The sequence below is a fragment of the Mus caroli genome, unplaced genomic scaffold (assembly GCF_978045245.1).
Source record: "Mus caroli unplaced genomic scaffold, Mus_caroli_1 scaffold_1, whole genome shotgun sequence".
Lineage (NCBI taxonomy): Eukaryota > Metazoa > Chordata > Mammalia > Rodentia > Muridae > Mus > Mus caroli.
The window spans coordinates 153,921,324-153,943,210 of record NW_028227256.1 but is presented as its reverse complement, the minus strand read 5'-3'; the positions used below and the strand labels follow the sequence as shown (position 1 = coordinate 153,943,210).

General features: G+C 43.4%; 1 protein-coding gene across 1 annotated transcript in view; it reads left to right on the top strand.

Moving 5' to 3' along the window:
- The window catches only part of Axdnd1 (axonemal dynein light chain domain containing 1), a 100,739-nt gene that overhangs the window by 8,522 nt on the left and 70,330 nt on the right, over positions 1–21,887 (top strand). Inside the window, exons 5-9 of the mRNA XM_021161273.3 lie at positions 11,378–11,492; positions 13,494–13,579; positions 15,160–15,216; positions 16,014–16,116; positions 17,797–17,918. Of these exons, the coding sequence (XP_021016932.1) occupies positions 11,378–11,492; positions 13,494–13,579; positions 15,160–15,216; positions 16,014–16,116; positions 17,797–17,918 (483 nt within the window). The remainder of the gene's footprint in view (positions 1–11,377; positions 11,493–13,493; positions 13,580–15,159; positions 15,217–16,013; positions 16,117–17,796; positions 17,919–21,887) is intronic.

Genomic DNA, 21,887 nt, shown 5'->3' with positions numbered 1-21,887 from the left:
ATTTGGGCTGCTGTATTGATATGATATGGTATCTATTTCTCCACACTATAACTTAGGAGGTTTAAAGGCTTGTAATGAGATGGAAATCTGGATCTTCCTGATCCTAAGGGGTCAATATTACTTCTATTAGTGGTTGTCTATAATGTTCCATCCCCAAGGCCATGGCTGATACTCAATCCTCCCAAGTGGGCCATTGTTGTGTTTCTATTCTGGTGGCCCATCTTAAGTCGGGGTAATAGCTTAGCTTGCCAAATCAGGGTAGGTTCAGGAAGCCTGCTACCCAGAGCCAGTTTGTCTTGTTCCATGTCCTCTGGAGTTCTGGGTACAGGTGGTCGTATAACTCCCTGGGGCATCTATTTCCCCTGGTTTATGTAGAGGTACTTGGACCCAGTTTACACGGGTTTGGTGGTGGTGTAAGTAAGGGAGTTTCTTTTCCTTCTCCCTCTCCAGGCTCATATTCACCATATTCATAGTCATACACCAGTTCTTCCCATGTTAATGCTGTAAGGTTGAACCACCTGCCCTCTGCTTCACCTTCTAACCCTGTGTGTATCAAAGGGCTTGTATATAATTGAGGAAAGGTTGAATTTATAGCTAAATCACAATCAAATGTAGAACCTGTCTCTATTCCTATAGTGGTTGTTTTGTAGACTCCTGTAACATTAAGTGTATTCTTTCTAACCTTTGATGGTCTATACTAATAATTATTAAAGAGCGCTCTAATACTAGAGGCATTATGCCACACCTCATCAAAGAGACATTTTGTGGGATTTTGTTCATATCTATTTGTATTTATACTATCTTTTTGATCTAGCATATAATTTTTGTTAGGGTAGTATGGTGCTACCTGTTGTCTGAAGTGTTCACAGCCCTGGAACCAGAAATAAGTTACTTGGTCCAGACGCTGTCTATTCTTAGTTGGTGTGGTGCCCATATCCTATCATCTGCCCACCATCTGGGTATTTTGTATATCGGGTCTAGAACTTTAGGTCTATAGGCGGGCCATGGTATTTGTGGTTTGGGGGTGATGGTTGAGGGTGGAATTGTACTCACAGTGCTGTTGCCAGCGATGACATGTATTCTAGTTCTGGGGTGTTTAACACTGAAAGTGATAATGTAAGAGCACAAGCCAATGGGTGACATGTGGTTAGTGGCATGCATAGCACTATTCCTCTAGTTGCACCAAAAAGCAAATAGCCCATAATCCACTAATAAGTATAGGGTTAGCAATAACAATGTTATTTCCAATTCTTTCTTGTATCTGGTCCAATTTTTACAGTATTTAGCCAGCAAGTGGTATAGTTGGCTATCAGGCTAGTAGTACTATGATTATGTATTTGGTCACAGGGAAACACCAATAATAAGGATCACTGTATATGTTAATGCTCTCACACACACACATACACACATTGTTTGTCAGCGTGATGCCAAGTCCTCCAGATTGGTTAGTTGCAGCCCTCCCTTGCTGTCTGTGGTCCACACGGTGTTTCCAGTGCCGGATGCTATGATTTTTGTCTGGGTTAGTTTATCCTTGTGCCTCTGAATGCAAGCATAGGGTTTGAGTCTATTTCTAGTTTTTTTTTCACCTGAATAATCTTTATCTGTCTGTGTACTGAGGACTTTCTCAATTGGAGATTGTCTATTGATTCTAGGTCTGCTATTTAGTTCAAAGATAGCTTTTGCCAGAGCTTCTGAGAGTGGACTATCTTTATGTGCCATTAATTTTACTTTAAGTAATCCATTAAATCTTTCAATACTGCCTGCTGCTCTTGGGTTATAGGCCAGGTGGAATTCTCACATTATGTCAAGATTTTGTGCTAGTCTCTGTATAATTTTACCAGTAAAGTGGGTTCCTTGATCACTTTGTGTTAGTCTGGGTATACCATAAGCACAAATCCATGACCACAATGTAAATCTTATTAAGTTTTGGTCTGGTTTGGGCCCTGATCTGGCCATACCTAATCCTGTGCAGACATCTACTTTTTTGCATGTGTACTGTTTCTTATACTCATTCAATGGTCCTGTGCAGCCAATTTGAGATGTGTGATTAAAATATAGTCTATGAGTGCCTATTCCATGGTAATCATGCTGAAATCTGGTTTTGGTTGCAGGGCACCCCTCACATTTCTGTATAGCATTCTTAACTTCATTCCATGTTATGGCTGTGTTCCTTTGAGTGAACCATTGGTATGTTGCATGGCTTCCTGCATGTCCTAGGAATCTGTGTATCTGTTCTATTTCTTCTCTTGTAATCTCTGCCTGTGTGGGAAGAGTCACTCTGGTCCATCATCTCTTAATTTAAAGTTTTGTTGGTCCTGTCTGTTCACTTTGGTAATGTGCCTCAAGTTTTATCGCCATACTTGCCAGCCTGTCTGCTTAGTTATTATATTTGCTTTGTAGGTCATCTTTGTTTTGGTGGGCATCTTCATGATATAGACTTAATTCTTTTGTCTGTACTGATTTGAGCCATCTCCATCCAAGCTTCTTTAGACCAAAGTTTTTTCCATTCTGTTAATTTCTATTTTCCTGACCAAATTGCTATTCCGTTGGCCACACATCAAGAGTGTGTAAAAAGGTGTAAGTTTTTTCTATCCTTATGGGACTGTCTGGCTGCCAATAGGGCTGCTATCACTTTTGCATGCTGCCAATATGGCTGCTGTTACTTCCGCATGTTGTGCTGATTTGCTCTTTCCTTCCTCTATTAGTACCATTCCATCTTCTGGTCTGAAAGCTGCTGCTTTCCAGCACACCACGTTGCTTTTAGTGGCGGCTGAGCTGTCAGTAAACCAAGCATTAACCAGTGAGGGGGAATATTGACCCATGTTCCTATGGGTACCTGTTTCTGGAGAGGGGAAGTGTCGAGTGTGATTGGTACCTGGCTTTCGTTATTCGATCCCAGTATGTGCTCTGACACCATTAGTACCGTCCCCTGTGCAGTCAGGTTTGCTTCTCAAAGGAACTCTGAGAGGTACCATTTCCATTGGAATACCTTTCCTTTCATCCTCAGCCCTGCCCATGCCTCTTCTGGTGCCTTTACCCATTCGAGAATGGGCATGGTGGATCGGAGTGCCACCGGGTTCCATCTTAGGATAGCAAGGCACATGCAGGGTGCTTCATAGGCAGTCCATATTGGTTTTTCAGAGTGAATACTTGGCATCTGACCAAGGGAAGCATTTGCAATAAAAGCCAATTGGTTTATTCTGTGGTTGTTTAACAAATATATTCCAATTGCCATATCCCTTTATGAAGAGGATATCTATTATCACTGTGTTATCTGCATTGATGCAAACTAAATTACTAAATTGCTTTCTATATTCTAACATAATTTTTACTGCTTCTCCCTGGGGTGGTCCCCAGGTGAAGTCTGATGCTTTTCTCACTATGCTGTATAATGGTTGGAGCAACAATTGCAGGTATCGTATATGTTGCCTCCAATACCCAAATAAACCTATTAACTGCTGGGTTTCTGTCTCATTCTGAGGTCTTGGTAAGTTTCTTAATTTGTTAGTTCTGGGGGGATGGACAGTCCTCTAGTCGACCAGTGTACTCCGAGGAATTTAACTTCTTCTGGTGGTCCCTTTACTTTGTCTTTATTAATGTTCCATCCTTCATTTGTTAGATGTGCAATTAAGTTTGCTTCTGTTTTATGTAGTACCTGCTTATCATTTTCTATCAAAAGAAGGTCATCTATATATGAAAAGATTGCTAGTTCTTCTGGTGTGTGGAATGAATCTAAAGCCCATCTCAGTGCACTGTGTGCTATAATTGGGCCGTTTTTGTATCCTTGTGGAACTCTAGTAAATTGGTATTGTTTTCCTTCCCATGAAAATGCGGTGATTTCTCTGGAGTTGGGATGTAAGTCTATTGTGGCGAACCATTTGGGTGCCACCTGCCTGATTCTCAGGAATCTATCTTCTACATCTGGCACTTGTCCAGGGATCTGCTCTGATGGGTTATTTATGTTCCTGTAATCTATTTACTGTGAATCTCCATTTGCCATTGGGTTTCTTTACTGGCCAAATGGGGCTGTTGTAGTTAAAGCTTTGTGTTGGTTCTATAATAGCTTCTTTTAATAATGTTTCTTTGGTGTCCTTTAGTTCCTCCATCCTACCTTTTATTGGGTATTGTGGTGTGGAGAAGGGTGGTATTTTAGGTAATTCTACCTGTGGAATTTTTACTGTGGCCAATAGTATTTTTGGTATTCTTTTTGTTTGTTTGTTTGTTTGTTTGTTTCGAGACAGGTTTCTCTGTATAGCTCTGGCTGTCCTGGAACTCACATTGTAGCCCAGGCTGGCATCGAACTCGGAAATCTGCCTGCCTTTGCCTCCCAAGTGCTGGGATTAAAGGTGTGCGCCACCATGCTCGGCTTGGTGTTCTTTTATGATTCAAAAATTTTAGAAATAATTTGTGTATTGTGGGTAGTTCTATGATGTTTTCTGGGGCACTGTACAAATCGAAATCTAATTCATAATTTTTATCATATAATTGTAATGTTAATTTAGTTATAGGGGTTCTGACTCTGCCTCCAACTCCCTCTACTTCTATGTGGCCTTTAATCTTGTCTGTATTCAGGATCTGTCCTTCATCCAGGGTATATACATTAATCTCACTACCCATGTCCAACAGCCATTTGACCATTTTGGTGGTGCTATTGGGTAGTATAATGGGTAGAGCTACTCTTGTGTCCCTGAGGTTGAAAGGGATGTCCTCACCCTCTTAGGTTTTTCATGGGTGGCCTCCTGTTCATAGGTCTTGCCCCTACACTCGGCCCTTGGTTGTTGAATCCTGGGTGAGGGGGACCCCGGCCATTGGGTCCCCCCCTGCCCTAAAAACAAAACAAAACAAACAAAAGGTCTGTGAGGAGCTTGTCCAAACAAGAGTCTGGTGGGATTCCATGGTTGGCTTGGTCCTGAGCTAACTGGGAGGTTGGTATTCTGTCTTCCAAATGGATATATATATATATATATATACACACACACACACATACACACACAACACACACATACACACACATACATACACATACATATACATATATATGTACACATATACATACATACATACATGTATATATATAAATATGTATATATATTTATATTTGAACCGTCTCTTTACTCCATTATATTTCATACTTTAATGGGTAGGTACTTTAATACTACCTTCTCTGAGTCTAACTCTCTGCATGATTCTAAGAAGTCCATGGCATCTGCCGCAGCTTGGCATCCTTGCAGTGGTCCAGCTGGGGCCATCCCAGGATGTTGTAGAGCTCCTTTACTGGATTTTCCTAAACTGGGCCAACCTTGATGCATGAAGCCGCCTGAGGCCACACTAACTGGGTTCCTGAGTGGGAGGCCAGAGCTATATGGCAAGAGAAGTAACAAGACCAAGGCAGATCTCTGATCAAGGCCCAAAGTTTCCTAAGAGCCTGTGCTTATAAAGAGGGAAGGCCTATCCCCTGCCATGCCAGGCTTCTTGATGCTTTGTTGCTAAGTTGTTAGCACTAGTCTGTCAGAGCTTTTAGCATTAGGTCGCCAAGTCCACAGGTTGTTGGCTATCTCAGAAATACCTCAGGAAGACAGGTTCAGCCTCTCAGCATAATGCTTCTTGGAGAAGAGCAACGGCAGGTGACAGAACAATAAAGCCATCTAGGTCAGAAGGCTCCACCCCAGGTGGTCTCATTCTCAGTAGCAGCAAGGTCTGAATCAGCCTCCTTCAAGGCTGGGGGAGGCCACAGGTGCTGCCTGTGGGTCAGGAACCTGGTTGTAGCTGAAGTGGAGTACTCCTAATTTCCTTGCTAACTGAATTGCTTTCTGTAAACGATTCCATTTTGCTGAGGCCTCAAACTGAGTTACATCTAAGAAGGGGAACGCCTATCTCCAAGCTGCAGTCATCCAATCAAGCATTGAATGCGTTATCTCCCCAGGAGCTGTCTAACTCATGTTCCAGAGCTTCAGATACAGTGGGATTTTCCATGACATTTCTAATTTTGTGCATCTCTTTGACCTGGCCCCGCAGATCAGTCAACAGGGTCTGCAAGAGAGAGAGTGGGATGGAAGGGGCAAGAGACTTGAAGAATGGAGGCAAGACAGGTTGCTGATCAAGTCCTGTTTATTGAAAAACAATTAAGGGCATATAAGCATAAGCTGGGGAGTGCAGCTGGAGACACTAAACCACAAGTGACTAGCAGCTGGGGGGCACTAAACTGCAAGTCCAGGAAATGTCTGAAAAGAATGAGATGTTATCAGAGTGTGTGCTCAGCTGTGGTGGGCTGCTTGCAAAAACCTCATGCTAGGAAACAAGTCTCTTGGCAGGGTGGAAAAAAACCAGCCTGCAAGTAAAGGGCTGTAGGTGGCTGCAGAGTTGTTAGCCCCTTTCTCCTAGGAGACGGTTCCCAACATCTCTTGATCCGGTAACATTATTATATCTGTTCCCTTCTCCCACAGTTTCACTATCTAGCATGCATCCTTCATGCTATTTTGGGCATAATTTTTTTCTAATTTCATTAAGTTCCTGTGGGGTATATGCTTTGGTTCCTATTATTATCTCGGTGGGGCTGGTGTGTCCAGAAGCTCCGAAGCACAGCATGAAATGCCGCGGGCCTTGCCTGCACAGCCATCAGAGCCAGGCTATGACATATGCCAGACCGGAGGTGAGTGAAGTGAGTGTGTGAATGAATGCAATCCCATTTCACTTTCTATTTGTTTTATTGTTGTTTATGAATAAACACCAGTATAACCTGATCCTCCGAGTCACTGGCACTCTTTCTCTCACTCTTGGCTCCATCCCTAATCCCAACTCCCCCAAATTGCCCTCCAACTGCCAAATGAGCGCTGTGGTATATCTGTGCCTATATTTACACACCCCTCCCAGAAATACACATCCCAAACAACAATAAAGTAATGAAATATTTTTTGAGATATGGTCTTATTGCATAGCTCTCACTAACCTGGAGCTTTCTGTGTAGACCAGGCTGGTCTTGAACTCACACAGGTCTGCCTGCTTCTGCCTCCCAAGTTCTGAGATTAAAGGCATACCTACCTTGCCTAAGTAAGAATGTAGTAGATGTAGAATTGTGTATAATTATATATTTACATAAAAAGAGAGGAAGGATATAAAACCTATTGTTTTCATACACGTGCCATTTGGCTTTGTTCTGTTAGTCCTCCTTCTGCAGTGCCCTCTTTCATGCTTTGGGTGTTTCTGTCTAATAAAAATTTTAAAATGTGTGCAATACTACTTACTGTTTTCCTGTTATGACCTCTGCACGTGACATATTTGAATGCAAACGACCCAGGTCACTAATGTGACTACATTTACTTATGCTTTGTATTATTATGCATATTTGTTTACTGCATGTCTGTGCTCCTACCACAGTATGCACGTGGGGGGCAGAGAAGAACTTTCCCGAGTCTGTTTTCCCTCCATGCTGTGGATTCTGGCAGTCAAACTCAGCTTGTTCAGTAATTGCTTTTACCACTGAGGCATCTTGCGTACCTAAATGATCTTTTAAAAATATTGTTTATATTTTATTAGTATTGTGCTTTGTGTGTTGATGTGTGTGTCACAGCCTTCTTGTGATGGATAGATTCAATGTTAGATCAACTGGACAGTGTTGTGCAGTTGATTCTCCTCTTTATTTGGGTCCCACTGATCAAATGCATGTTGTCAGGCTTATGTGGCAACAATACCCACAGAAGTGTCTTGCTGGCACCCAGAATTTTTTTTTTGAGAGACCTAACAGAGGAGCAAGATAATTATTCAAAAGAAAACAAGATAACTAGATGTGGATGGAAAGGGAAAGGACACCTGGCCAGCAGAGCCCACCAGTGTCCTCTATAGCATCAGCAGTGCAGAGGAGAGAGACAGTAGACCATGAGCATAAGTCAAGCTAAAGTCTACTTTAAAGTTAGACGGAGGGATGGAGACATGAAAACATTAGAAGTATATAGGACATACCCTAGAGACCTGAGAGCCCACATCAAAAGTAATGACAAATCAGACCAGAGATTTGCTATTGGCACGAAATGAGAAGACTGGCCACTGTCCTGACCTGAGGGCAGCTATAGAATTAATTGGCATTAGCAGTAGATTGGGTATGGAGGGCAAAGGATAGGGAGGGATTGGGTCTCAATGCTGAGATTTTGAGGGCAGTCTAGCAAATAGAGGAGGGTGAAACAGACTGCAGATCTGATGGCTTGGCCAAGAAAGAAAGTGTAGCACAGTGGCTCTCAACTGTCCAGATGCCACCACTGATATGCAAACCTGACCCGTCCAGCAGGTCCAGTTATTTGAGGGTCTTAAGGGGACCTTCTCCTAAGAACCAAATGGGGGGAGGGAGAGACGGACACCAAGTCAGGAACAACACGGAAGCAGTCTGAGTAGCATCAAGGTATCTCTGTATTCAGCAAGGCTCAAGGCTTAAATGTACAAGCAAAGGAGGAAGTACTTCTAAGCAGGAGGGATGGGGCAGTGGAAATTTTTCTTTTGGCAACTACACAGGGAAGCAGGAACTTGGTGGTATCAGGGTACATGTTGTGGTCAGGACATCTGGCGCTGACTTAGGGCTGGAACATTCTGTGGTTATTCTCTGATCGGTGCGTCGGTGGCCCACTTTTGACCCCTTTTTCTTCTCTCGGGGAGAGGCCCAATTCGGAGATCAAGACAGTAGAGTTGTCTTAATAGCTCCCAACACAAACCCTGTGAAAGTCATTCAACCCCCACAGGGGTCGAGACCCACAGGTTGAGAACCATGGGTATAGAGGACACGGCTTTGTGGAGCATCTCTAGAGGGGTAGACAGACGATTCGGGAGTTTCGTAAACATGGGGAGAATCCAGGAGACTGGTTTCAGACAGAAGAGTGGTCAAATCAGGAAAGTATTCTAGGTAGTGGCAGAAAATGGATGAGATTCCCTTTGTAAAGGGAAGTCTTCACTAGGTCTCTGAGGCATGGTTTCAGAAGGGAAATGATATGCCTTCTGGGAGGTAACATTGGGAAGGTTGATATTTAACAGAAAGACACAGATGATAGATTCTAGCTAGCTACATCAGAACGCTATAACAGCAGTGCATGGTGAAGGGAAGATTTTCAGAAAGGAACAGTCATGAATGTTCTGGGTAGTCTCTGTCAGCTAGGCCCAGACTAGAGCTGCCTTGGAAGGTGGACCCCCAGATGAGGAATCACCTCCATCAGACTGGCCTGTGGGCTTGTCTCTGGGCATTCTCTTTTCTTTTTTCTTTTTAAAAGAGATTTATTTATTATATGTAAGTACACTGTAGCTGTCTTCAGACACCCCAGAAACGGGCATCCGATCTCATTATGGATGGTTGTGAGCCACCATGTGGTTGCTGGGATTTGAACTCAGGACCTTCAGAAAAGCAGTCAATGCTCTTAACCGTTGAGCCATCTCTCCAGCCCCTGTGGGCATTTTCTTGGTTAGCAGTCCTCGCTCTGGAAGCAGTGCCATGTCTGTGCAGGTGTCTGGGTTGTATAAGGAAGCAGGTTGAGCAATCCATGAAGAACTAGTCAGTCAGCACAGCTCCTCTCTAGTCCCTGCCTCAGCTTCTCTCAATGATGGTCTGAAACCTGTAAGCCAAATAAGCCTTTTCCTTCCCTGGGTTGGTTTTGGTCAGTATTTTATCACAGTGGAAGAAAGAAAACCAGGAAAAGGAGCATCGTAGTAGGGCAGTGGGCGTTTTCAAAGGTGGAATGAGATTCCGGGGCAGTGGACCAAGATGGACTCCAGCACAGAACTGTCAGGAACGACTGTGGGGTAAAAGCTGATTCATTCCAGGTGAAAGAGGAGGAAAGAGTTGGTGATGTGAGTGGGAAGCTTGTGATGGTGGAGAGGAAGAATGTGGACGGACTCCTGACTCATGCCCAGTCTTCCATGAGTTGAGGGGTCGGGGGTGCTGGTCAGGTGTCAGCAGGTTCACCCTGAAAGCTTGGATTCTGGCCCTGGGGGTTGGTCAGAGGGGGATCCATCCAAAAAGCTGCTGCTGGATGCTAAATCCAAGGTCACCAATTAGGTAAGCAGCTGCAGATTCCAAAAGCTGTAAGCCCTGCGGGAGTGAGTCTCACCCTGTTCTTCAGTGTCCTACCCAAGCCAGGGCCGTTCTGCCCGCCTTGCTTGCTTCCTCCCCTCTGCACGTGAAGTGATGCCATCATGATTTAAGCTGCCCTGTCCAGAGAGTTTGTATCAAGTGCTGTTCTACCTTAATTAGGCAACCTTTACTGGAAGCCTACACATTTCCAGAGGTGGTGTAGGCATAAGTCGTCCAGCGGCCTACATGAACCGGGTATTTCTGGAAGGCAGGTTGGGGCTGAAAGAGAAACTAGATGGCGAGAAAAGAATGATGAACGGCGAGAAAAGAATGATGAAGCCAAGACAAATTTTTCTCTGATGAGAAACTCCTTTTCTAGGAGACTGTTTGCCAGGCTGTTGCTTATCCAGGAATGTCTCTGGAAGACAGGTTCAGCAGGTAGCAGAATCCCAGGGCAGTTGACACTTCAAAAGAAGCCAGCCAAGTGGAAAGCTGCACCACAGGTGGCCCTACCTCAGTGGCTCAGGTCTGCATCAGCCTGCTTCAGGCTGGGGGAGGCTACACAGAGGAAGCTGGGCCTGGCTGTGAGGTCGGGCAGCTGGGACCCCATAAGTGTCCTTAAATGGCAGTGATGCTAAAAGTGAAGGGGCAGCCCAATGGAATGAGACTGCTGCCATCCCAGAGTTTCCCCAGGCAGCTCAGGCATCGTTGCTACAACTGAAATCTCAAAAACTATTGAGTTGGTAAACTGCTCTCATTGTAACATAAATCTAAAAATCATCATTCTAACATAAAGGGCTCACCTTCTGACACAGAGCAGTTTTAAGGACCAAAGGACTTGTATTCATCGTAAATCATACTTCTGTTTCCCCACGTCTCAAAATAATTTTTTTTTAAAGATTTATTTATTTATTATATGTAAGTACACTGTAGCTGTCTTCAGACACTCCAGAAGAGGGAGTCAGATCTCGGATGGTTGTGAGCCACCATATGGTTGCTGGGATTTGAACTCTGGACCTTCAGAAGAGCAGTCGGGTGCTCTTACCCATTGAGCCATCTCACCAGCCCTTAAAATAATTTTAAACAGTCCGATATGCAGGGGAAACAAGGCAATGAGAGCAGGTCTGCTGCCCTGACTCTTTTTTTTTTTTTTTTTTTTCGAGACAGGGTTTCTCTGTATAGCCCTGGCTGTCCTGGAACTCACTTTGTAGACCAGGCTGGCCTCGAACTCAGAAATCCGCCTGCCTCTGCCTCCCGAGTGCTGGGATTAAAGGCATGCGCCACGTCGCCCGGCTGCCCTGACTCTTAAAACCATATTTTTTCTTAATTTTTAAGGGATATTTCTTTCCTGTATGATGTTAAATACGTGAAAGGAGAGGCCGTGGAAAACAAACTTTGTCCCCCAAACAAGTCAACACAGTCACCGAGCAGTGCCATGGTGCCTCATAAGGTAAGTGGGGAAGAAGACTTTTCTCAAAGTGTTCCTCTAAACGCTAAAGCTGCACCAGACTGTAACAGCAGCCCGCAGGGCTCACCTACCTTCAGTTACGTTCTAGCTATTCCTCTACAGTAGCTAGCCTGGGCAAAGGTCAAAGGTCTTCTAAGCCATTCCCCAGACCACACTGAAGTGCTCTGATGAGTAAGGATTTCCTGATTTCACAAGTACAGACTCAGGGAAGACTAGATTCTCCCTTCTCATGGAAAATTCAGAGTTGTAGATGATGATTTGGCCCCTCCCCTCCGCTTTCTTTCTCCTCTTCCTCCCTCCCTCCCTCTTTCCTTCCCTCCCCCTCCTCACTTTGAGTTAGGGTCTCTCTACATAGCCCCAAATATCCTGGAACTTGCTATGTAAATCAGGCTAGCCCCCAAACTCCCAGAGATCTGCCTACTTCTGCCTCCCAAGTGCTGAGGACATCTCTCCTGTTATTCACAGTGTGGGTCAGACCAATATTTAATTACTTTATTCCTTTCATCACAAGCCTTGGCAGTAACATTAAATTTCCTGGTGTGCTTTTTCTCTTCAAACTGTACATTTTTGCAACTCTTCCTGCCTTACTTGCTTTTTTTTCATCATATACCAGATAAGAATGATTACTAATAACCAACTACATGACAGAGCCAACTAGGCTGTCTGGAAATCTCCTCCACCAAAGAAATTAGCCAAGAGCTCTCTACAGAGGCTGACTGGAAACCTATCGAGTAGAACACAGTTCGTCATCTTGTAACCCACAATTTGACTTTGAGTCCTTCTTTTCTCTGCTCCCAGACACCTCTTCCTCAGAACCCTCTCCAAGCCGAGGCTGGGCCTTGGCACTAAATAATTCAACATGACAACAATATACTTGTATGAGGTATTATAGTAACCCAGAGTCAGGACAACATAAGTAAGAGATGTACTAAACTGTTTTATGGAATGCATTAAATCAGTGGTTCTCTCTTTTTCTTGATTTCTTGATTTCTCCTCTCCTCTTCTCCCCTCCCCTCCCCTCCCCCCTCCTCCCCCCTCCTCCTCCTCCTCCTCCTCCTCCTCCTTCTTCTTCTTCTTCTTCTTCTTCTCTCTCTCTCTCTCTCTCTCTCTCTCTCTCTCTCTCTCTGTCTTTTCGGACAGGGTTTCTCTGTGTATCCCTGGATGTCTTAGAACTTACTTTGTCGACCAATCTGGTCTTCACTGCCTGTGTCTGTTCCCAAGTGCTAGGATTAAAAGCATGTGCATCTGCTGCCCAGCATATAGTATGGTTCACGACAGTAGCAGAATTACAGTTATGAAGTAGCAACGAGAATATTTCATGGTTGGGGGTCACTGCAACATGAGGAACTGTATTAAAGGGTCACAGCATTAGGAAGGTGGAGAACCACTGATCTAGATTTTGGTATCTTTGAAGGATCTTAAAATCAGTCCTTCTTAAATACCAAGTAATACTTATACCAGAAGAGAATCTGTCTTCACATCCATGCTTGTGTTTACAGTGTATTCCCAGCCTAAAGCAGTTTTTGGCTTATGCTACGTCTTATATTACTAGTATTATTGTTTATCTTATCAAACCCTCTCAACTTAAGATGAGGTGTGGCAGTGCATACCTTCAATTCCAGCACTTGGGAGGCAGAGGCAAGAGGATCTCAGTGAGTTTGAGGCCAGCCTGGTCTACAGAGTGATGCTTAGGACAGTTGGGACTACATAGAGAGACCTTGTTTAAAAACAAAACAAAGGTCTCTCAACTTACATTTGGGCATGGTGGTGCAAATCTGCAAACCCAGCTCTTAGAAGCAAAAGCAGGATTAGACAGGAGTTCCAGCCAGGCAGGGCTATTGTAGTGAGTGAGGCCAGGTTTCAAGAAAGCTTACCAATTCCACTGCAGTTGCTCAATAGTAGTATCCTTTGGGGATAGGGACTAAAATTTGTGTCACTTAAGTGTTTTTCATGTATTAATAAATTCATCCTTTTCTTTATAAGGAGAAGACATTAGCAGACACTTTGGTTCCTGAGGAATTTCATATTGTGTCAAATACAGGAGTTTCGGGTTTGGAGTGTTATGACGAGTGAGTACCAGGATGGTCTGTTGAGTATCTTACATGAGCTGTGTTCTCCTTTCACACTTAAAAGAACCTAATGTGGTAAGGGAATATGTGGACAAACTGCCTTAGCACAGTTTAGGGAAGATTACCACAAAACAAAGGAAAAAAAAAAACCCAAAACAAAAAACCCTCTTGTGTGTTCTCTCTCTCTCTTTCTCTCTTTCTCTCTCCTTCTCTCTCTCCTTTTTGTCTTTCTTATTTTTTCCTTTCTTTTTCTATTGCCTTCTCTTCTTCCTCCTCCTTCTGTTTATTTTTAGAGCACAGTGAATATAGATTTGTTAAGGTAAAGCAAGAATGAACTCTTGATAGTCACAGGTGCTCCAAGGGAGGAACACAAGAATTTGGCGTTTTCCTGATTAAATAGTTCTATAGCTTTTCCTGCCCTATAATTTTTAGTATTTTAAAAAGTGGAACTTTAGGGCTAAAGAGATGACTCAACACTTAAGATCACCTGCTGCCCTTTCAGAAAACGCAGGTTTGGGTCTCAGCATCAGATGGCAGTTTAGCACTTCTTGTACTCCAGTTCTAGGGAGTTTGACGGCCTTTTCTGTCTCAGAAGGCATCTGCAGGCATGTGGTATGCATACACACACCCAGGCGTACACATGAAAAAATAAATCTTTAAAGAAATGGAACTTTGGGTTGTGTGTGATGGTGCATACCTGTAATCCCAGCACTGGGAAGCTGAGGCAGGAGGATTACAAATTCACAGATGTCATTTTTCATTTCTTTTTCCATTGTTGGAACTGGAACTTGAACCTAGGGTTTTGTACATGCCTGCAAGGGCTCTTCCATCGAGCGACATTCCAAGCCCATCCTATCATCATTGAAAATGCCAAAAGGCACTTCCGTTGTTCTTAATTACATTTATGTATTTGTGTGTGTGAACATCAGAGAATAGGTTTTGAGAGTCAGGTCTCTCCTTTCACCATGTGGGTCTTTGGCATTAGCATGTTGGGCTTGGTTTGAGTACTTTAACCTGCTGAACATCTCAAAGGCTTTAAAAAAAATCTTATGTGGTTCAGATAACAAACTCTCTGTAGAGGAGGTGAACTTAAACCAATCTTCCTGCCTCTGCCTCCCATGTGTTAGAATTGCAGACTTATGTCTTTTTTTTGTTTGTTTGTTTGTTTTAATGAATCAAGGAAATCTTTGTATTTTGACATATCAAGGAATGGAGTTAAATATCCTTTACTAAAAATGATCTACATTTGATCAGTGTCATAATATTTCTGTACGGATATTTATGGATGATCTGTATACACATAAAGGACCTTTGAACAATTATGCCCAAACTTCTAAGTTCCACTGAGACTTAAGCTTTGTTGAGCTGTAATTTCTTTCACCTCCACTTCTTGAACACACGTTTCTTTTAGTGGAGAATGGCTCTTAGGAACCAAAATGCTGAGACAGGTCAGATTGTGTCCTTCCTCCTTTGTGCCCCCCCCTCCCAGGGCCTAGTTTTCCACAACTGTCTTATACGCTTCAGCCCTAGAATATTTTTTGTTTTTGTTTTTAATATTTTTCTTATCTAATTTGTTGCAGCAAATACACTACCCTCCTCACAGACAGTGAGAACAGGCTGCTGCTCTTCCCATCCATGTAAGTACAGATGATTTTCTAAAGTGCTTCTTGGAAAGAGTAACTACATACACATGGTCCTTTTCTTGGTATTTTATTATACAAAAACATTCAAGTCATAGCCGAGACCCCAGCCAGTAACAGTTGCCTATAAGACCCTCATTTAATCAGCTGTGTTCCTGTGACCAATTGCATGTTCAAATAGGGTACACAGCATGGCACTCGAGTGCTATGATGTGCTTTTATATTTTGTACATCATTAGGATTTTTCTGCATTGCTGTCTTTCTTTTGTCACTCTGAATGACCCATGGTTAAATATTATATATTAATATATAATATTATGTAGAATAGCATTTATTGCATATTACATGCAATATCAACCTATTAATGCATAATTTATATATAATTAATTACTATATCAATAATATAAAATATAGAAAAATACTTATTATTACTAGTTCTTTGAGACAGGATTTCTCTGTAGTCCCAGTTCTCCTGTAACTTACTCTATAGAGTAGACTGACCTCGAACTCAGAGATCCACCTGCCTCTGCCTCAAAAATGCTGAGATTAAAGGTGTGGGCCATCACGGCCTGGCAGAATTATCTTTTGTAAGAAAAAAATTACACTATTTTCACTTTCATTGCTTTAGACTATGTTACTGGTATACCACTAAATAAACTGGGCCTAACCCTTTAAATTGTCCTTAGTATTCCATAATATATATATATATATCCTAAAGTGTTTTATATTTTTATTGGGATCTGAAGATGGTCTGATGAGATGTTATTTAATCAGTCTGTCCCTTTGATCTTCAGGAAACCTAATAAAAGAATAGAAGTGGTCCAGTTGAACAACGTGATGGACACCATGCTGGAGAGGGCTGGAGTAGAAAATGAGAATTATGTAGGGCCAACCAAGGTAACCTCATGCCTGTCAGAGTAACCCCGTGGGTAAGGATAGTGTGTGCCTGGGAGGCACAGTGTGGTCTGGAATCTGACTGTCACCTGCTAGTGAGCAGCATGGGAAAATCATCTCATGTATTGCACCTCAATTTCCTGACCCATTGGTTAGAAGTAATACTAGGACCTGCCACATGGGGTCGTGAGTGAGATTGAGTGGCACATTAAAGTGCTTAGGAAGCACTGATGTGGCAAACACTGCAGGTGTCTGGCGGTTGTATGTTGTTTGGTCATGTGTACTGAGAGAGGCATCATTAGGTGATGTCGTTACTGTGCAAACATGATAGCACATAAACCCAGACCCACAAGCCTAGGTAGGATAGATTGCTACGGCTCCACAGGCAGTTGTAGCCCAATGGTAAGGCTCTATATATAAATGGAGGGCAATAAAAGTAGCAGGTGATGGGGGTTTTCAGTTCTACTCTAACCTTACAGAGCCATGGTTAGGACCTGGTTTGTCATTGACTGAAGCATTGTTATTTAGCAGGTGACGACACTGCTTTGGTTTCTCAAGGCTCCAGTGGATTGGTCCGATTGCTTAGTTTTAACTGACATATAATACTTACACATATTTATGTAGTGGAATAACAGTTCCTTATACAATGTGTAGTGATCAGACGGGGTAATTTGCATATCCCCCAATATTTACCATTTCCTTGTACTGGTACATTTTATAATCTTCTTTACTAGTTGTTTTGTTTTGAAATGGGATCTGTGTAAACCAGGCTTGCCTTGAACTCGTTATGTATTAGAAGGTGACTTTGAACTTTTGTGGATGTCCTTGAACTTCTGACCCTCCTATCTCCATCTTTCAAGGGTTACAGATGGACACCAGCATGCTTGGTTTCTGTGGTGTTTGGGATTGAACCCAGAGTTTGCAGGCACTTTATCAGCTGAGTCTTGCCCTAACTGCTCTCTTAGCTATTTTGAAATATGTAGCTGATTGTGATGGCATAGGTCTATTGCCTTCTTAGCACTTGAGGGTTGAGGCAGCAGAGTTTCAAGTTCCAACCCAGCCTGGGTTATATAGCAAGTACTTCTCTGAAAACAAACAACAAAGAAGAAGAGGGCTGGTAAGTTAGCTCATTGGGTAAAGGCACTTGCCAGCAACTCTGTTAACCATGGATTTGATTATTATGTGATAGATAAGATGGTATCAGCTTATATTCAGATTTTATAATTCACCATCTGTTCCCCTAGTGGGTTTTATCAGCTACCCCCGTTCAGCCTAGGATCCCAGGATCCCGGGATCCCGGGATCCCAGGATCCCAGGATCCCAGGGTACTTTTCAGTCATTGCTTTAGACAGATCAGTCTCAAACAGGTGTCAGCATCTGTTTGCTTTTCTTCCCTGTGACGCTCTGCCATCCACAGGCTAGCTTGTTTATAGACTCTGTCTCCATTTGGATGTCTCTGATGCAGACTCATGATTGGGATCAGGCTTTATTCTGGTAGGTACAATTCAGGAGCCGTTAAATATTTTTGTGCATCACATAAAAGCATCCAAAACTAGCTAGATTTTAAAAGTCATTTCTGGATATGTAAATCTGTAGCCATGCTCACTTTCAGTGTATTTACCTCTTAAAATGACTTGGCGGATAGCCTGTGCTAGCACCGACCCTGTGACTTACTTCTGCTAGATGCACCAGCTGCTCAACGTGCTGAAGAGGGAGCAGAGCATCTACAACACAGTGTTTCATGAGCTGATCCGGCAGGTCAGCGTAGACTGTGCAGACAGAGGAGAGCTGCTGTCAAAAATCAGGTTAGAGCTATTAATGGAATGTTCCAGGTTCCCCATGTCAAAAGCTGTATTATTTTTGTTTTTTGTTTAAATGTTATATTTTCCATAGTGCTTTGTTTTTTTTTTTTTCGTTTGTTTGTTTGTTTTAATTGCATATGCCAGCAAGATTTTGCTGAAAGGACCCTGATATAGCTGTCTCCTGTGAGGCTATGCCAATGCCTGGCAAATACAGAAGTGGATGCTCACAGTCATCTATTGGATGGAACACAGGGCCCCCAATGGAGGAGTTAGAGAAAGTACCCAAGGAGCTGAAGGGAAAGCCGGGCGTGGTGGCGCATGCCTTTAGTCCCAGCACTCGGGAGGCAGAGGCAGGTGGATTTCTGAGTTTGAGGCCAGCCTGGTCTACAAAGTGAGTGCCAGGACAGCCAGGGCTACACAGAGAAACCCTGTCTCGAAAAACAAAAACAAAAAAAACAAAAACAAAAAAAACAAAAAAAAAGGAGCTGAAGGGGTCTGCAACCCTATAGGTGGAACAACAATATGAACTAACCAGTACCTCCAGAGCTCGTGTCTCTAGCTGCACATATAGCAGAAGATGGCCTAGTCGGCCATCAGTGGGAAGAGAGGCCCTTTGGTGTTACAAACTTTATGTGCCCCAGTACAGGGGAACGCCAGGGCCAAGAAGTGGGAGTGGGTAGATAGGGAAGCAGAGATGGGGGAGGGTATAGGGAACTTTCAGGACAGCATTTGAAATGTAAATAGAGAAAATATTTAATAAAAAAAGAAAAAAGTTGTATTGAAAGGAAATAAAACTTGAGACCTGTGATTCATGTAATGTATGTCAAATAGCCCGGGCATGCCCGAGTTCACATTGAAGCTAGGTTACCTGGTCGTAAAGATAAGGGAAGGAATGTAGGAACTGGTTCTGACTATCTTGGCTGACTCATTGACCATCTGGCAGCCCTGCGCCTCCTGCTCACCCCCCACCCCCTTTCTATAGAGAACATAGTTAAAAGCTGAAACATTAATCAGATGCATTGTCAACTCAGATAAGCCCCCAGCTTTAGAATCCTTATACACCCTGGCCTGCACGTACTACTATGCTGACACATAATCATGTTGCTGATGTTTGAATGGGCCAATCGTATGTAACCATGCCAATTCTTCCTAGCCCCTAAACCCTACTCTATAAAAACCCCGAGTTTTTGAGTCTCAGGGTCCATTCCTCCGTCTCCTGCGCAAGATACGAGATATACATATTGACCTGGAGCTCTGCCATTAAAGCTACCTTGTGCTTTTGCATCAAGGAGGTCTCTCGTGTTTCTTTGGGTAACCCTGTGTCCCGAGACTTGAGTGGGGGGCTCCTTCTTGGGGTCCTACAGTATAATTATTAGTACCTATTAATTATACAAGGTAATAGCATTCTATACTATTGCTACATATGCATCTTTTAAAATGTGTTTGAGTTGTGCTTGTATATACTTTTGAGAAAGCTACAAACATATCTCTATGGAACCAACTTTTGTTTAGTTTTAATTTCTATAGTGAGATGCTCATCTTGCCATAAGCTCTCTGCAAAAGTCCGAGCCTTTGTTCTCTCATCTGAGTGAAGAAAGTTGCCACTCGGAAGGTTTCCATGGACCCAGCCACTCATAAGCCAGTGGTCTCGCTGGGTGCCTACTCTGCATCAAGTACTGAGATGTTTGATAGACAGTGGAAAGGTCTAACTGATTAATTATTGAAATAGAGTCTCACGTAGGACAGGCTGGCCTCAAACTTGTTATATACCCAAGGTTGGCCTGGGACTCCTGGGATTGATGTGACCAAATTTCAGTGAGAACACAGCTGAGTGAGCACAGGCCCAGAGGGTGGAGTGCTTGCCACACAGGCCTGATGACCTGAAGTCCACGAAGGAAGGAGAACCAACTCCTGACAGTTGCCCTCTGACCTCCACACGTGCCATGCCGCCTTTGTAGTGTGAGTACACACAGCCCTATCTCAGCATAGTAATGACTAGGTTAAATTTAAAAAGGAAAGCAGAAATAGTTGTTCATTATATGTAGTTATTAATGGTGAAGATGATAAATACCATTGTTACATCCTTCTTATAACTTTGGTTCTGTCCAAAAAGCTGAAAGAATGCAGTGGTCAAACAGTACATCTGTATTCATTTTCTGTAGAACTGGAAACTGCTTTCTGAACAGCTCTTTCTTTTTCTTCCTTTCTCTTTTAAATACAGGATCTCACTATGCAGTCCTGGCTGGCTGGGCAGTTGTTATGTAGACCAGGCTGGCCTCCAACTTGGCTTTAAATATGCACTGAATTGTTTTTTTGAGTCAGGATCTCACTTGACCTTACAAAGATCTGCCTTCTAGTGTGTGGGAGGTACTGGGATTGAAGGCATGCACCACCATAGTCAGCCTATCAGTTTCTTTTAAAAAACTATTACTATTGTATATGTGTGTATCATGTGTGTATGAGGGCAAAGGAGGTCAGAGGTTAACTTTACAGAGTCAGTTCTCTCCTTCCACTCAACCAAGTCACAGGGTTGGTATGGTAAGAGCCCTTACCCGCTGATCCACCCCCCCACCCCCCCACCCCCTGTCCAACAAGCTTTTCTTCTAGAGTGAGTTATCAATGTGAATTTCCTCCTTCTGCTGGCTGATGGGCCCGAGAAAGAGAAGCAAGGTCACTGAGACTGGTTAGGGCTAGAAGGAGATGGGTAAGTAGAACACTGTGAGGAGCACCAGGCTGGAGTAACAGCAGGACAGCAGCCCTGTGGGCAAACCCCCACGCAAAGCTGAGACTGGTGAGCCACAAGTGTGAGCGCCCGACTCGCCAGCAAGAAAGACACCACAACAGGATCCTTCTGCACACGTTTATTGGGAGAGCTTGATTGCAGAGGCGAAAAGACCCCAAGCCCCAAAACTGGTGCTGCTTATATATGCCTAGGAGAGGCGTGTCTACACCTGATTGGTTATGCTTTCAGTATCTCATTTGCATGTCTTGGGCCAGGCAGTGACTCGGCAAAAAACTCTACTGTACATAATGGCGTATGTGGCTTCCCACATCTCCCCCCTTTTAATTTTAATAAAATGATGCCGGACTAGGCCTGTGCAATTATGTCCATCCGTCACGGCTCCTGTTTTAGGTCGTTCCTCTAGTGTCACAGCCTACCCGTCATAGGGTTACCCTATTGCCACCAGGCCCCGTGTCTTAGGTTGGTCTGTGCACGAGGAAAGTTGCCTGTCTTTGGATACCGAGACGCTGTGTGACAGCAACTGCTAAATGACCTAGGGCAAACTCTATAAAAGAGGCCAGCCAAGTTTTAAGGGAATGAATTAGTGGGGAAATCATGATCACCCTACTGCATGCAATGAGGAAACCGTAGCAATGTGCAAGGGCTGATCAATGATCGCTGAGTCTCTCTCATCCCAGTGCAATGGATCCATAAATCTGTGGGGTGCAAGAGCAGAGAACTCAGATGCAGACTAATTCTTGAGCATAGATAACCAAACTTCAGGGGAAGCACTGTTTTCAATGGCTAAAAGTGCCTGAGTTATAATCACCTTGTCACGTTTTTGTTGGGTTCTAAATTTGCAAACCAACCAAAGCATGAATATCAGTCCACAGCATATGGCAGCACCAAACAAAATCACTCCCACCCATTCCTTAAAGTAAGAAAATGCAGAGGTAAGCCAAGAGGTAAAGTTTCCAAGGGTCACAGGTTCCACTCTGGTTCCATTAAGGTTCAGGATCTGTATCTGCAGCTTCGTCTGCAACCTTTCCAGCTCCCGTGACCAGTTCCCCTTCAGATAATTTGATAAATCTGTACTTTTAATAAAAGAATTATTAATATACCTAGTGGGAGTAATGCACACATGTGGAGTTGATGCCACACAACTCATTTGTATGACATCCATCATCTGTTCCATGTTATGTTGTAAAATATCCACTCTTTGATTCACTAACATTAACCCTGAGGCAATA